Genomic DNA, 14,884 nt, shown 5'->3' on the forward strand with positions numbered 1-14,884 from the left:
GTATGTGTTATATTGTGAATCATATATTTGGTCATCCTCCCAGTCTCCTAGCATACAACTCCTAAAATCCTTGGAATCTCCAAAGTGGTAAGCATCTTTTTGTTGACACCAGTTGACTGGCAGCTGGCAGCACCTAGGTAGCATCAGGCTGGGGCTGGTCACAGGAAAGACCAGGCACGATTACTTCCTAACCTCCAGGAAGAAGAGAGGGACTAAGGTTAAGTTGACCAACCAATAGGCAATGATTTAATCACAGTCTTACCTACATAATGAGGCTTCCATAAAAACCCAAAAGGACTAGGTTCAGAGAGCTTCCAGACAGCTGACCATGCAGAGGTTCCTGGAGAGTGGTGTACCTGGACAGGGCATGGAAGTTCCATACGCTTCTCCCATACATCACCTATGCATCTCTTCATCTTCATCCTTCATAATATCCTGTATATTAATAAACCAGTAAATGTGTTTCCATGAATTCCAAGAGCTGTTGTAGCAAATTAATCATCCTTTGTGCATAAAAATGACCCAGAAACTGCCCAGACTTAATAAAAAGTGTGCAATGTCATTTTACACAGTTACATATCTAGCATAAAATGAGAAATTGCCTGTCATAAAACAGCAGTTTTACATATTTAGTATGTCAAGTTTGGGTGAAGAACTAGAGGACAAATTGGTAGGAAGGACCGGATTATCCTTGGGTAGTGGTGGCTGGGGCTTGGCACACCTGAGTACGCCAGCTCTGCTGAACCCACCTAGTAGAAGGGGTGACTGGGGAGCACTGGCCTTGGAGGCGGGGCAGACTCTGGAGAGTGGGGTGAATGGAGACTGCTCGGAAGGTAGAGCCCCCCCCACTTGAAGGTTACTCTCATATACATTCAACACTTATTAAGTGACTACTGTGTACCACAGACTGAAATGGATTCCAGAGACACCTTCGCCTTCAGCCAGGGTAACAAACCAAAATGATGAGAATCCCTTCATGTGTGGAGAGAGACATCTAGAAATTAAAATCTCACAATATCTCACAGGAATACATACCTTTCATAATTGTTTAAGATTTAAAGTGTTACGAAGAATTATTCTAATTCAACCACAAATATAGTTTGAGGGCTTTTGAATACGGTCATTTATTCAACAAATCTTTATTGAGTTCCTACTCCATGGTAGCCACTAGGGCTAGGACCTAGGGACACGATGGTGAAAAATTGATTATTTCTAATGCGGTTTACCACTTATCCATCAAAGACAATGCTGAGGCATCTTCTTTTCTCTTTCTCAGAGGCAGACACCAAATTAGCTTAAGTTTGAAATGTAGAGATTAACTCTTGGTGAGAGCCCCAGAAAACAGGGCTAGGTGAACATGTTATATGCTGGTGTTAGCTCACTGAAATATTAATTTAGATGGGTGATTGTAATGGAGAAAAATATAATTTAATAGAAAATCTTTCATTCACAGTGTTTTCCTTTAGTTTTTACCTTTCTCACAGCTATTTCGGTCTCAGTTTGACACTGTAGGGTAAGTCACTGTGAAACCAGGAATGAGTGAGCATGTACCTTCTGTCCTCAAAGGTTGGCACACAGGCCTGTGAACTTGGAAAGAGAACAAAGCTTTCTAATATGACAAACAAAGAAAATGAAGATTAAAAAGGCTGGTTTCCTCTTCTTTGCATCAGCACATATCAGTTGTCAGACAGCCCTGAATAATCTACTCCTCCTGTTCCTGAAAGGTAAACAGTTATTATTAAATCATTTCCAAAAAGGAGGTATATCTTAATTTTAAATAAAAATGGCACAAATGAAGTGACAGTGCCACAAATATGAGAGAAACTTTCAAAATTACAACATTTGGATTTGTGATTCTTTCCCCCAACTATTAATAAGTCTCCTCTCTCCAGTGGTCCCTGAAACCTCACCACCGCTGACATCCTGATAAACGCTAAAAGGAAGAAGGAAAACAATCTAAAAGGCAGGATGGGTGTGGCAGTTAGAGAGGTCATGGTGAAAAAGAAGGAAAGTGCAGCTGCTCAAGTGTATGCAGATAAGTCATTAGGCTGAGGGCTGAGAGGAAGTATGTGAGATTGCAGAGTGCCCACGTGGTCACCGACCACAGACTTCCAATGAAGGAAAACAACCTTCACCTTCTTTTGTTCAGCTCTGACTTCCAAACAAAGCAAGTTGCAAGACCAGTCCCAACATCTCATTAAGTAGCAGAAAGCTTGCTTCCTTTGGGAAAAGCTAGTAGAGGTGTCTATTCATGCCCTCTTATTGCAAAAAGGGAAAGATTTCTCCTGGTTTCTGCTCGTGGAGAGGACTTGCAAAGGCTGCGGTGGCAGAGTGCAAACAGCACGGTATCTAGAGTAGGGTATCAGTCCATATCCTGTCCAGTGCTGTTAATTACCCTCCCTGGGTCCCAAATTCCTTGTCTGTAAAACGTGGAAGATTGAATAAGCAAACATGACTCTAACTTTCTAAAAAGACTTCTTTCCTCTTTTTCCCTCTTTAACACTTTCTTCTAATTAAACAAGCTTAAACTGTAAAATCATAAACTAGTCTACCTGCTTTCTATATACCTAAGGTTAATTCATGCATTTTCTTAATAACATGATTAAGTTATGTTTAAAAATATGTGTGCACCAGTTTCAGGATGACACCCTCCGGGGTCTCTGCTACCAGTTTGGTCCAGGAACACACGATCAGGATCCTAGTGCCAGGTCAGTGTCCCAGTCAGCACCTACTGCCCATTTTCCAGCTGATGCTTTCTCGGGAGACAATACCTTCCTCTCCAAAATGTTTACTTATTTGCTTAGAACAACAGTGGATAGGTCTTCATCTGACCCACTACCTGAACAATCAGCTGATGCTATTTCTCCAAAGCACAATTAATTCACATAATTTTGTCAAGTCACCTGGACCTCTTGATTGTATTAAAAAACATTTAAGATATCACCTAACTCTGGCCCGAAAGTTCTGGAATATCTTGTGGTATCACCATTTCTAAGTAGCTTAGCGGTCTAATGGTCACAATTAACTTAATCAGCCAAATATAAAATCTGTTCTATACTGTCCTGGTAGGAGTCAAATTCTTAATGTATTCATAACTTAATAAATTACAAGTCAGAGTTGTGACACCAAGTTGACTTTGCTCCAGCCCTTGTTAGTTCAGGCTCCCAGATTTCTGCTTCAAGTTGGAAATTGCCAATGTAGTGTTAAAGCATGTCATACCCATGAGTCACATCTTACCATCTTTCACATCCATATGACAGACCAAGCCCCACTTGCTGTTTAAATTTTATTATCATTATTAATAATAAACCAATAGAAATGGGGTAAAAAAGGGAAAACTTCAGGATAAATAACTTCTTCCTTACGAATTAGAACACATGCGTACACACACATCATCCTCTGGTGTGAGTTATTTCCTGCCCACATTCTGTCCTACAGCACAAATAGTCATACAAAACAGTCCACAGAACAATGTGAGCAGCTCAGCCCAGCTGTGTAAAGTCTTGGTCTGATTCTTGGTCTAGATTACCAGCTTCTCCACACTAAGTGTACTTGTGGTTTCATCCTCTTCATTTGACCCAAAATATCCTGGGAGGTCCAGCATCCTCTGCTCCGCCTCTGTGAGGCCAAATGAGGAATTGTCATAGAAGGCGAACTCAGGGTGGGCAGGGAAGCTCTGACACTTGTCTTTCCTACATTGAGAAGGGCTCAGAGGACTGACCCTCTGGTAGCTTTCTTTAGGGGATGTGGGGGAAGACTGCTTTCTTGAGACACTCCTGTGACTTGGGGACGGTCCCCTGCGGGCTCTATGAGGCTCTGTTCTCTCAACTCCTGCCACTAATCCTGCCTGGCGATCCCCCAGGTCCGGTTTCCTTGAGGGCTGTCCCACGGTGTAGGATCTAGGGACAGGGCTTAATGGACCACTGGTTCCCCCTGCCCCTTGGGAATGCTCCGGTTTCTCAGGAAACATGTGGGCACTTCGACTCTGAGGCCTAAATCTGTCCTCTGCCTGGTCCCAGGTCCGCGTCCTGGAGCTATAGGCAGGGGCCTGCCGTGGTGTCAGAGTGGACATGCTCCTCTCCCTGAATGGCCGGGCTTGCTTGGTTTCATGAAAACTAGCTGTCCTCCTGAAGTGGGGATTCCTGGGGTGAGTCCTCTCCGAGGGGCCCCCTCTGCTGCCCACATGCCTCATCTGTGACTTGCGGATCAGGGTCTGGCTGGGGCTGACGGCACAGCTGGCCTGAGACACACTGAAATCCAACCTGGAGGGAGGCCTTTCCCCGGCACTGACCACAGGCTGGTCCAGAAATGGGGATTTGATCCGGAACTTGTTTGCCGCCGCTTCTTCTGAGCTTTCCAAGTCCAAGGGGGCGCTGGCAGCAGCGTCAATGGCAGTGTCCGTCAGGGGACTCTGAGACACGTGGTACACTTTGGTGGTTTCTGTTAGACCTTTCTTCTTCATCTCCTTCAACTGCTGCTGGGCAAGGCGGTAGCTAAACAGAGGGGGGATTATCTTCTGGGCGTTGGACTGGAAGCTCTCGCTGCCGGAGGCATCGTCCTCGGGGGTGGCAGGCACACTCCGCCTGTAGGTCAGAGGGATGCCCACGTCCCCGGGGCTCCCCGCGGGCCCGTCACCCCCGTCCGAGAAGCTCCCGCGCTGCTCACTCAGCTCACAGATGTTCTCCTCGTCCGAGTTCTTCCGGAAGCCGGGGGAGTGGATAGAGCTGTGTCGAGCTGGGGTGCTACACTTGGGGGGGCGGCCAAACCTCCTCCACAGCGTGATGAGCACGGTGGCGATGATGATGAACAAGCACAAGGATATACCAGTGACCGTCACGATGTTGTTGGACTTCACTGGAACCTGGGGCTGAAGAGGAGATGGGCTAGATGGCCAGAAAGCTGCAAAAAAAAAAAAAAAAAAAGGTAAGAACAAACGTATTCTCTGGTATTATGTTCTCCGTGTGGTTCTAAGGGCACTGAATGGCTTGATCTAATTATCTAACAGTTAAGGAAAGAAGAAAAATAAACAATTTCTGGTCATACATATGGATCTCTGCTGGTAGCTGAAGCCAAACAAGGTTACCACCTCAAAAACAGAGACCCACAGAAGTGAGGCGACTGGGTAAGCCACCATCAAGGCAGTGCCTGTGCTCGCCAGCTCCTGCTGAACTCATCTTAAATTTTCTGCGTAGAAGCAGCATGAGGGAAATTTCAAGGTAAAAACCAAGGTTTTCGCTTATGATAATGCAGACATGGTATCTAGTTAAACACACCTATAAGAGGCACATTGGAAACTTTTACCAAGTGTAAAATTTGAAATGTTAAATGATTTAGGTACGTTAAATTTAGGTAGCCTAATTTGTACATTGTAAGAGAAACTAATTAATGAAAATAAGATCGTCAGCAATATAATACAACTCAGTTCCCCCTTCTATTTAATAACATCCCGAAACTGTCTTTGCTAAGTGCTAAAGCCACTGCTTTCTCCCTCTTCTATTTTCAGCTGCCCACTCGCCTTCCTACTCTCCACGTGGTGTGGGTTCGTCTTCTTTTTCCCTGCTCTCTCAAACTGCTTTGTCCCATGGTCATCAAAATGTTTCATCAAGTGCAAGCACCACCTGGAGCTGCATGATTGCTCTGGCTAGGACGTCCAGTACTATGTTGAATAGAATCGATGACAGTGAGTATCCTTGTCTTGTTAAGTTCTCAGAGGGAATGCTTTCAACTTCTCCCCATTCGGTATGGTGTGGGCTGTGAGTCTGTCATATATGACTTTATTATTTTGAGGTATGTTCCTTCTATGCCTAGTTAGTTGAGAGTTTTTATCATGAAGAGGTGCTAGATTTTATTGAATGCTTTTTCTGCATCTATTGAGATGATCATATGGCTTTTATTTTTAATTCTGTTTATATGGAAAATCACATTTATTGGTTTACACATGTTGAACCATCCTTGCATCCCTGGGATGAAACTCACTTGATCATGGTGAATTATCTTTTCGATGTGCTGTTGGATTTGGTTTGCTAGTATTTTGTTGAGGATTTTTGTATCTATGTTCATGAGGGATATTGGTCTGTAGTTTTCTTTTGTTGTTGTTGTTGTGTCCTTTCCTGGCTTTGGTATCAAGGTGTTACAGGCTTCATAGAATGAATTGGGGAGGATTCCCTCCTCGATGTTATAGAACAGTTTCAATAGAATGGTTACCAGTTCTTCTTTGTAGTTCTGGGAGAATACAACTGCGAATCCATCTGATACTGGGCTTTTATTTTGGGGGGAGGATTTTTTATTATAGTTTCAATCTCTGTATTCGTTGTTAGCCTGTTTCAGATTTTTATTTCTTCCTGATTCAACTTTAGGAGGTTGTGTGTTTCCAAAAATTTATCCATTTTATCTAGATTTTGGAGTTTGTTTACATAGAGGTTTTCATAGTAGTCATAGATGATATTTTATATTTCTGTGGCATGGGTTATAATGTCTCCTTTTTCATTTCTGACAGAGCTTATCTGAGTCATTTCTTTTCTATTTCTGGCTAATCTAGTTAATGGTCTATAGATTTTGTTTGTAATTTCAAATAAACTTTTAGTTTCATTGATCCTTTGTATTGTTGTTTTTGTTTCCATTTTGTTAGTTCTGCTCTGATCTTTGTTATTTCTTGTCTTCTGCTAGCTTTGGGTTTGGTTTGTTCTTCTAATTTCTTGAGGTGTAATATTAGGTTGTTAATTTGTGATCTTTCTGTCTTTTTGATGTAGGTATTTAAGACTATGAACTTCCTTCTTAGGACTACTTTTACTATATCCCAGAGATTTTGGTAGCTTGTGTAGTCTTTGTTGTTCAATTAGAAAAATTTTTATTTCCATCTTGATTTCATCATTGATCCAAGGATTGTTCAGGAATAGGTTGTTTAATTTCCATGTATTTGTATAGTTTTAAGAGTTACTCTTGGAAGTGATTTCTAGTTTTATTCCACTGTGGTCTATAAAGATACATGGTATGATTTCGATTTTTCTGAATATGCTGAGACTTTTTTTGTGGCCTAACATATGATCTGTCTTGAAAAATGTCCCATGTGCTGATGAAAAGAATGTATATTTTCCCGATGTCTATGGCCATACCACCCTGAACATGCCTAATCTCAGAAGCTAAACAGGGTCAGGCCTGGTTAGTACTTGGATGAAAGAATGTATATTCTTGCAGTTTGGGCAGAAAGTTCTGTAAATGTCTGTTAGGTTGATTTGTTCTAGAGTCTCGTTTAAATCCACTGTTTCTTTGTTGAGTTTCTGCCTTGATGATCTGACCAGTTCTGTCAGTGGGGTGTTCTAGCCCCTAGCTATTACAATGTTGCTCTTTATTTCTTTGCTTAGATCTAGTAGAATTTGTTTTATAAATCTGGACGCTCCTGTGTTAGGCGCATATACATTTAGGATTGTAATATCTTCTTATTGAACTGTTCTCTTTATCATTATAGAATGACCATCTTTGTCTTTTTTTATTTTTTTGCCACTGCTAATTTAAATTATGTGCCTTGGTGATGTCCCATTTGCCTGAATCTTCCAGGTGTCTGATGACCTTCTTGCATGTTTAAATCTCTAGCAATACAAAGGAATTTTTTCTCCATTATTCTCTCAAATAGGTTTTCTATGCTTTTTCCTTTATTTCTTCTCCCTCAGGAAGACCTATGATTCTTATATTCGCTTGCTTTACATAGTCTTATATTTCTCAGAGAGATTATTCATTCTTCTTGATTTTTTTGCCTGCATTTTTGACTGACTAGGTTAATTTGAAAGTCTTGTCTTCAAGCTCTGAAATTCTGTCTTGTGCTTGGTCTAGTCTGTTGTTAAAACTTTCTCCTGTATTTTAAAATTCCCTAAATGACTCTTTCATTTCTAGAAGTTCTGTCATTTTTTCTTATATTATCTATCTCTTTAGTGAATTTTTCATTCATGTCCTGAATTTGGGGGGGTGGGGGAAGTTCTTTGTGTTGGTTTTCAACTTCGTCATTGATCCCCTTAACCTTATTTGCCATCCATATTCTGAATTCCATATCTGACATTTCAGTTTCCTTTTAGTTGAAGTCCATTGCTGAAGAACAATTGTGATCCTTTGGGGATGTCAAAGCTGCCTGTTTTTTCATGTTGCCGGAGTTCTTATGCTGGTTCCTTCTCATCTGGAACCTCTTCTCAGCTCAAGATGGATAGCTTTGTGGTGCACCTGATCTCTGCTGGGAACTCTGTTGCTCAGTGAAGAGAGGGAGAGGCCCCTGGATGGTGTGCTTGAGTCCTACGCTGGAAGACTGACCAGGAGGTAGAGGAGCAGGTGCACTGTGAGCCTTTGACACTGCTGCTCTCCTGCATCTCCCCATTCCTCTGCAGTTGTCAAAGGCAGTCAGCATGTGCAGCATGGCATTTGCCCTGGCCCACCAGGGGCAGTGGGAAGGCAGCAACAACAGGTCTAACACTGGGGTAGACACAGTGCTCTGGGGCTAGGACCTCAAATGGCACCAGCTGCAGCACCCTAGGTTCGTAAGCCAGTGGGACTCCGCTGTACTTTCTCTCCGGAGCAATGCTGCTGCATAGTCTCCCGTCAGCTCCCTGCGTCAGTCCGGAGGCCTGCTGCAGTGGGGTGGGGGAGCCCTCCTGCAGCTCCGATTTCAATGTCTGCAGGGAAGTGTGGAGCCCCAGGGTTCTCTCCTCTGTCCGTCCCCCACTTGTGGGTGCCTTCCCCAGGTATCTCAGATCCTGCCAAGCAGGTCACCCCATTTCCGTCTCCTTCACTTTGGGAGCCTCCCTTTACCTTGCTGTTGATTCCCAATGTTTTCTCTCAGTCAGTCAAACCAAAGGTGATCATCTACTCGGCATCTTCAATCCTCTCCACGAGAGCAGCATGTGCAGGCTGCTTCTCGTCTGCCATCTTTGCCCCTCCCCCCTTCTCACTTTAGAAAAACCCTTCTCAGCCCTTCCACACTGCCACAGCCATATCTCGGCTCCTGGTCTTCCCAGCCACACTTACAGAAAAAGCAGTCCATATTTGCTGACTTACTAGTCCCACATTATCACCTCTGTCTCCTGCAACCTGTCTCCAACATTCCAATGGACCAGCTCCTGCCAAGGTCATGAGTTTGGTCTTAATATCCAAATTTAAATTCATCCTGTAGCATTGGCTACTGTTAGATACTTCTTGCAACTTTCTCTCCCTCTTGGTGTCAGTGAGAACACTCACTTATGTAGTTTAGAGAGAAGAGCATGGATTTTGGAGCCAGGGAGATCTAGATCCCATTCCTGGCTCCACTAGCTCTACGGTCTCCACTGGATGTCCTGCCACCTCTGGGTCAACATGCCCAAGACTCAGTATCTTCCCCCAGAAACTGTGCTTCCTCTGATATACCTGATCTGAAGGGAATGGCACCAGGTCCACGCAGTTGCCAGTACTAGAACCCTGGGTTTCATCCTTCATGCCTCCCTTTCCATCACTCGCAAGAGTCTTTGAATCCTCTTCTCCCACATCACCACTGCCAGCACTTCATTTGACACATGAGTGTCTGAAAAACTCTCAACAGGCACCTCTGCTGCCATTCCTACCCTTCTGATTTATACTCCATGCTACAGCCAGGGAGATCTTCAAACACACAGGTCCAAACCTCCAAAGCCCCTCAGGATGTGGACCCTGCCTACCTCTCAGGCCTTGTCTCTACCACTCCCTCCTAGCACTCTATCCTCCAGCCACCCTAAACTATTGCAGTTCTCCAGGTCTCTTAATGTACCATCACCTTCCATGCCCCCATTCACTGCTCCATTAGCTGTAACTCCCCTCCTCACCTCGTTCAGCTGGGAGACACCTTCTCCGCTCTCTATCTTTAGTTCAAATATCACCACTTCCAAGAATGGAGGTATTCCCAGCATGGATTATCACCCCTTGAAGCTTCCATAGCAAGCTTTGGATACCTTTCTCATTGCAGGCCCTATATGGTACTGTGTATTAAGCCTATTTATGTGCCTTCTGAGCTACTATATCATAAGACATTTCAAAACAGGGCCATGTCTTATTAACATATTCCCAACCCCAGCCACAGGAACTTTCACATAGTTGGTACTCAATAAACATCAGCTTAATTAATTGATTCATTATTTAAAAAGTAATAGTAAAATGATCAATGTTCCACCAGATGGAATGTGGGTGCAACAGCAATTGGATCCTCCTACTCTCTTGTTGAACAAGACAGACCAAATAACACAGAGCTACATTCAGACCTTGGCATGAAAACATTCTTTTAAGGCCAAAAAAAACCTCTAAACTCCTAACCAAGTGAAAATAGTTGAATGATGAAAGACTTGTTCCCTGCTGTATCACTTCTCGCATCTGCGGTAGCTGCTGCTGACAGTGGGTAGCAGCATTGCCCATTTTGAACCTCTTCACTTAGCTGTTTATCTTGTGACTCTAGTGAGTTCCCTTAAAAACCACAGCTGGAGAAAAGCCCAAAAGCTGTTGGGCTTTCCCATCTCTTCCTCAACTAGTCTTTCCCCTTTCACCTGCAGTAAAGGAGATTGCCTGATGCTATGCAGCCTGCAAACAGATCTTTACATTCCCAAGGAGAGGAAAACAGGTTGAGTAGAAAAAAGAACACTTGGAAGAAAGGATCATTTTTACCCACATATTCATTTATCTGAGGACCACTTAGAGTAGAAGTAGGGGAGTCTCTAGCACTTACCCTTCTTGCTAATTTATAATGTACAGATTTCCAGTTCCCATACAGTATTAAAGAATTAAGATGCCAGGGCATGAAATAATATGACTTTTTTTTTTTTACAAGAGATGATGTATTTAAAATGTTGGCACACAGCAGGTGGTCAAGACATGGTTGATATTGTTGTCACTTCTAAAAGAACAGTACGACAACACCAGTGGCAACTGATTTTAAATTCATTTAAGTATATGGAACTCTAGATGGAATGTCTGAATACAATATGCCATCCCAAAATTGAGAGGATGAGATGTACTTGATGGAAGTTATACAAAAGGAAGGAGCTGTGGAAAGTGAAGGGGACTTATAAAGAAATGAGTAGACAGAGAAGAGAGCCTTAGAAAACAGTATGAGATCTAACTATAGAAACAATGGATTCGGGGTGGGGCCCAGGACGCAGAAAGAAGACAGGCAGATGGAGGGCTGGGAGAAGAGCGTAGGTCTGAAGCTGCCGTAAGAAAACAACAGAAGGGAGAATAATGTCCTCAAGATGCTGGAATGAAGGGAACAGGCCTATGGTACTGGATGAAAAGATGAAATAGCAAGAGGGATTTTCGAAGGCCACAGGTGAAGACATTGGCTGAGATATTGCCAGGTGTTTTGGCTAAAATGTGCTCTGAGATCCAAACACAGAAAAGCACCTAACTCCTCCAGATCCCAAAGAAATAAGGAACTAAGGATGGTTAACTTAGTTGGAGAGCAGAAGAAGGTAGGACTTGACAGAAGGACTTTATCTAAGGGTCGGAACCAGAGCAAAGGCCGGCCAACCAAAGGGAGGTTGCACGTCAGAAGGCGGGATGGTGTGTGGGAAGAGGGAGGATTGTTCGTTGCTGTAACTTACGGTAAATGAATGAGATTCAGCTCCATAAGCTGAAGTAAACCTAACTCAGTCATGTGAGCAGCACATCTATAGGCTACTTACATCAAATACTCATTGAGGAACTACTAGTGGGTGCCTTGGAAATGCTTAGAAAGTGCGGGAAAGGCCAGGCCCTAGGTGATACCACAAAATGTCCTGGCCAGGCATGGTGGCTCACACCTGTAATCCTAGCACTTTGGGAGGCCAAGGCAGGAGGATCTCTTGAGCTCAGGAGTTCAAGACCACCCTGAGCAAGAGCAAGACCCCATCTCTACAAAAATAGAAAAACTAGTCAGCCATGGTGGCATGTGCCTGTAGTCCCAGCTATTTGGGAGGCTGAGGCAGGAGGATCGCCTGAGCCCAGGAGTTTGAGGTTGCAGTGAGCAATAATTACGCCACTGCACTCCAGCCCAGGCAGCAGAGTAAGACCCTGTCAAGAAAAAGGAAGAAAGGAAGGGAAGAAAAGAAGGGAAGAAAAGGGAGGGAAGGGAGGAAGGAAGGGAGGAAGGAAGGAAGAAAAGAAAGAAAGGAAGAAAGGAAGAGAAAAAATGACAAATGTCCCTTCCTCCTCCTCCTGCATAAGGGTGGTAAAGAATAAACTTAGGCCAGTCAGGGGATAAGATAATGAGTCTTAGCCCATTTTTTATAAATAATGGTCTATGTGGTCCCCCTGGGCTTATTTGGCATGATGGGGAGAAAAATGAAGGAAAACTGTTTTCCACAGTTTTGGTGTGGAGAAGCAGAGGGAGAAATAACAAAAAATCTTAGGAAGAAATGATCATTCCTCCCCCATTTGTGTATTTTTAAAAATTATTTAACACAGGTGAATCCTTAATTTAGGTATATTTCCTTGTCATTTCCATATCCTCCACAGTGTTAAATCCCATCATCTCACTGGTAAGCTTCTCTTGCAGCTATTCCCAGTCTCAGCCACACTAACAAGTACAGGGTTAGCAGAACCAACAGCAATCACAGAGCCTTAGTGAGTCCACTCCTGAACTCATACTAGTGATTCTTAGGCAGGCCTGGATTCAATATTCCTTCTGATGGAGGCTCCGTGGAGACACTCCCAAAGGAAGCAAGAATACCTACCAGCACACTCCTCCAGGGAACACAGGGAGGTCTCCGAGGACATTCCAGGGCAGCCAGGTCTGGAGGGGAAGGAAGTGAGACACACGCGGCGACGCTCTCTGACACCATCCCCACATGTGGTGCTACACTGGCTCCATGGCTGCCACAGTCCCCAAGTTTCTGCAAGGACATAAGTCATGCTTTTAACGCTAGTTCATTTGAGATTCAGTATTCAACTGTACCCAAATGAAGCAGCGAATCTCAAATCTCAGGCCTTGAAAAGTCAGTGAGTAAAAACATTCCCAGAGATGCAGAAAGCTGGAAAGAGTGTTGCTCCTAACCTTAGAACAAAGAAAAGCTGCATAGTTTACAAAATCTCAACATTCCTAGAACCCATCAGAGAGCTGAGGTAATAGAACAACCAACTATCCTGCAATGTGAGGAAAGATAGGCTCCTCCAAGGAAAGGTGGGATGCAACACTTGTTTACCTGGGGCAGATACCAGCCCCCATACAAGCTGTTGAGAATTCATCTAAAAAAAGTAATCAATTACTAAAAGCCTAATGTGGACTAGCATAGAATATAGAACCCTGAAGAGCCACATATACAAGCAGAATCTATAACCACTTGCAAGCTCTTCTCCACAGATCTCACCAAATGCTCACAAGAAGGACCGAGGGCAGGTGCAAGGCCAGACAAAGCCTCCCTCACGGTGGAGGCCTGAGGAGGTAAGGGGTAGCACTGTGGAAAAGACACAAAGCCTCACCCAAATCCTTCTCCCCAGCTCCTCTACCAAACAAAAGCCTCGACCACTAGGGAAAAGCCAACAAACCCTGTCATCCTAAGGGTATGAGTAGAGACTAAATGCTAAGGAATGAAATAAGAAAAACTCCTTCACCCTTGGGGAGGAGGCAAAAATATCCTCGGCACAGACTACTAGAGACCTACTGGGGAGGCCCCATCCCTGATACTCATGGACATAGCACTTGCCTAAGACTGAGGCTGAACCAGTACAAGAGAATGCCCTTCCCCCACTTCAGGCTAGCAAGTACCATGTATCAAATAGCAGCAGTCCACTGCTAGGGGAGAGGCAAAGCAAGAGGTGAAAACCTCTCTGATGTGCAGGCTCAATCCTAAAGCTGAGGGTGGAACATGGAGAAGCATGGAGAAAAACCCTCTGGCAATGCAATACCTTCCCTAAACACAAAGTAAGACCAGAAAATTTTGAAATCTGTGATGCACTGAGGGCAGCCCTAGCAACAGGAAAAACCCAAACATGGCTCAATTCCTTACCACATTAACCCAACACTCACACTAAAGGCCTAGCAAAAACAGAGGTATGCCCATTTCTAGGCATAAATACCTTAGTGTCTATAGTTCCAAACTAGATATCCAGCTCTCGACCAAAAATTATAAGACACACAAAGAAGCAAGGGAAAAACAATAAACTATCAAGACAAAGTAATCAAGAGAACCAGACTCAGATATGACACAGATAGCAGAACTATCAGAGAATTTAAAATAACTATGATTAATATATTAAAGACTTTAATGGAAAAGGTAAACAAGATGCATAAACAGATGGAAAATTTAATCAGAGAGTTGTAAACTAGAGTCAAATGGAAATGTTAGAATTTAATAATAAGGTAACAAAGACGAAGAAGGCTCAACAATAGACTCAACACAGCTGAGGAAAAAAATACTAAGTTTGAATACAGGTCAATAAAAATCATCCAACCTGAAATACAAAGAGAAAAAAAGAGACTAAAACAGAAGACCCAAGAACTGTGGGACAAGATTCTCATACATGTGATCTGAATACCAGGAGGAAAAGAGAAACTAGGACAGAAGAAATATTTGAAGAGATAATGTTCAAGAATGCTCCAAAATTAATGAAAGACACCAAATCACAGATCTAAGATGCTCAAAAAACACCAAGTAGGATAAATATAAAAAAGCAAACAAACAAAAAACTTAGACACACTGTACTCAAACGGCTGAAAATCCAAAGCAAACAAAATCTTGAAGGCTGTGGTGAGGGTTGAGGAGGAGGGGGTGGAAACATACCACACAGAAAAGAATACAGATGAGAATTACAGCTGACTTCTTGTCAGAAACTATGCAAGCAAGAATAAAATGGAGTGGCCTCCCCAAAGTACTTAAAAAACTATCAACCCAGTAAAAATATCTTCCCAAAATTAAAGGAGAAATACTTTTTC

At 43.2% G+C, this 14,884-nt stretch overlaps 1 protein-coding gene across 2 annotated transcripts in view; it reads right to left on the reverse strand.

Annotated features, from left to right (window-relative positions):
• Positions 1-3,278: 3,278 nt before the first annotated feature.
• Positions 3,279-14,884, reverse strand: part of THSD1 (thrombospondin, type I, domain containing 1) — a 25,843-nt gene continuing 14,237 nt past the window's right edge. Inside the window, exons 4-5 of one of the 2 annotated variants that reach the window (XM_012649102.1) lie at positions 12,687-12,845; positions 3,279-4,899 (exon numbers count right to left, since the gene is read on the reverse strand). In XM_012649102.1, the coding sequence (XP_012504556.1) occupies positions 3,521-4,899; positions 12,687-12,845 (1,538 nt within the window). In that variant the 3' untranslated portion in view covers positions 3,279-3,520. The remainder of the gene's footprint in view (positions 4,900-12,686; positions 12,846-14,884) is intronic. The other variant, XM_012649110.1, reaches the window with a different exon arrangement.

This window comes from Propithecus coquereli, unplaced genomic scaffold (assembly GCF_000956105.1).
Source record: "Propithecus coquereli isolate 6110/MARCELLA unplaced genomic scaffold, Pcoq_1.0 Scaffold11, whole genome shotgun sequence".
NCBI lineage: Eukaryota > Metazoa > Chordata > Mammalia > Primates > Indriidae > Propithecus > Propithecus coquereli.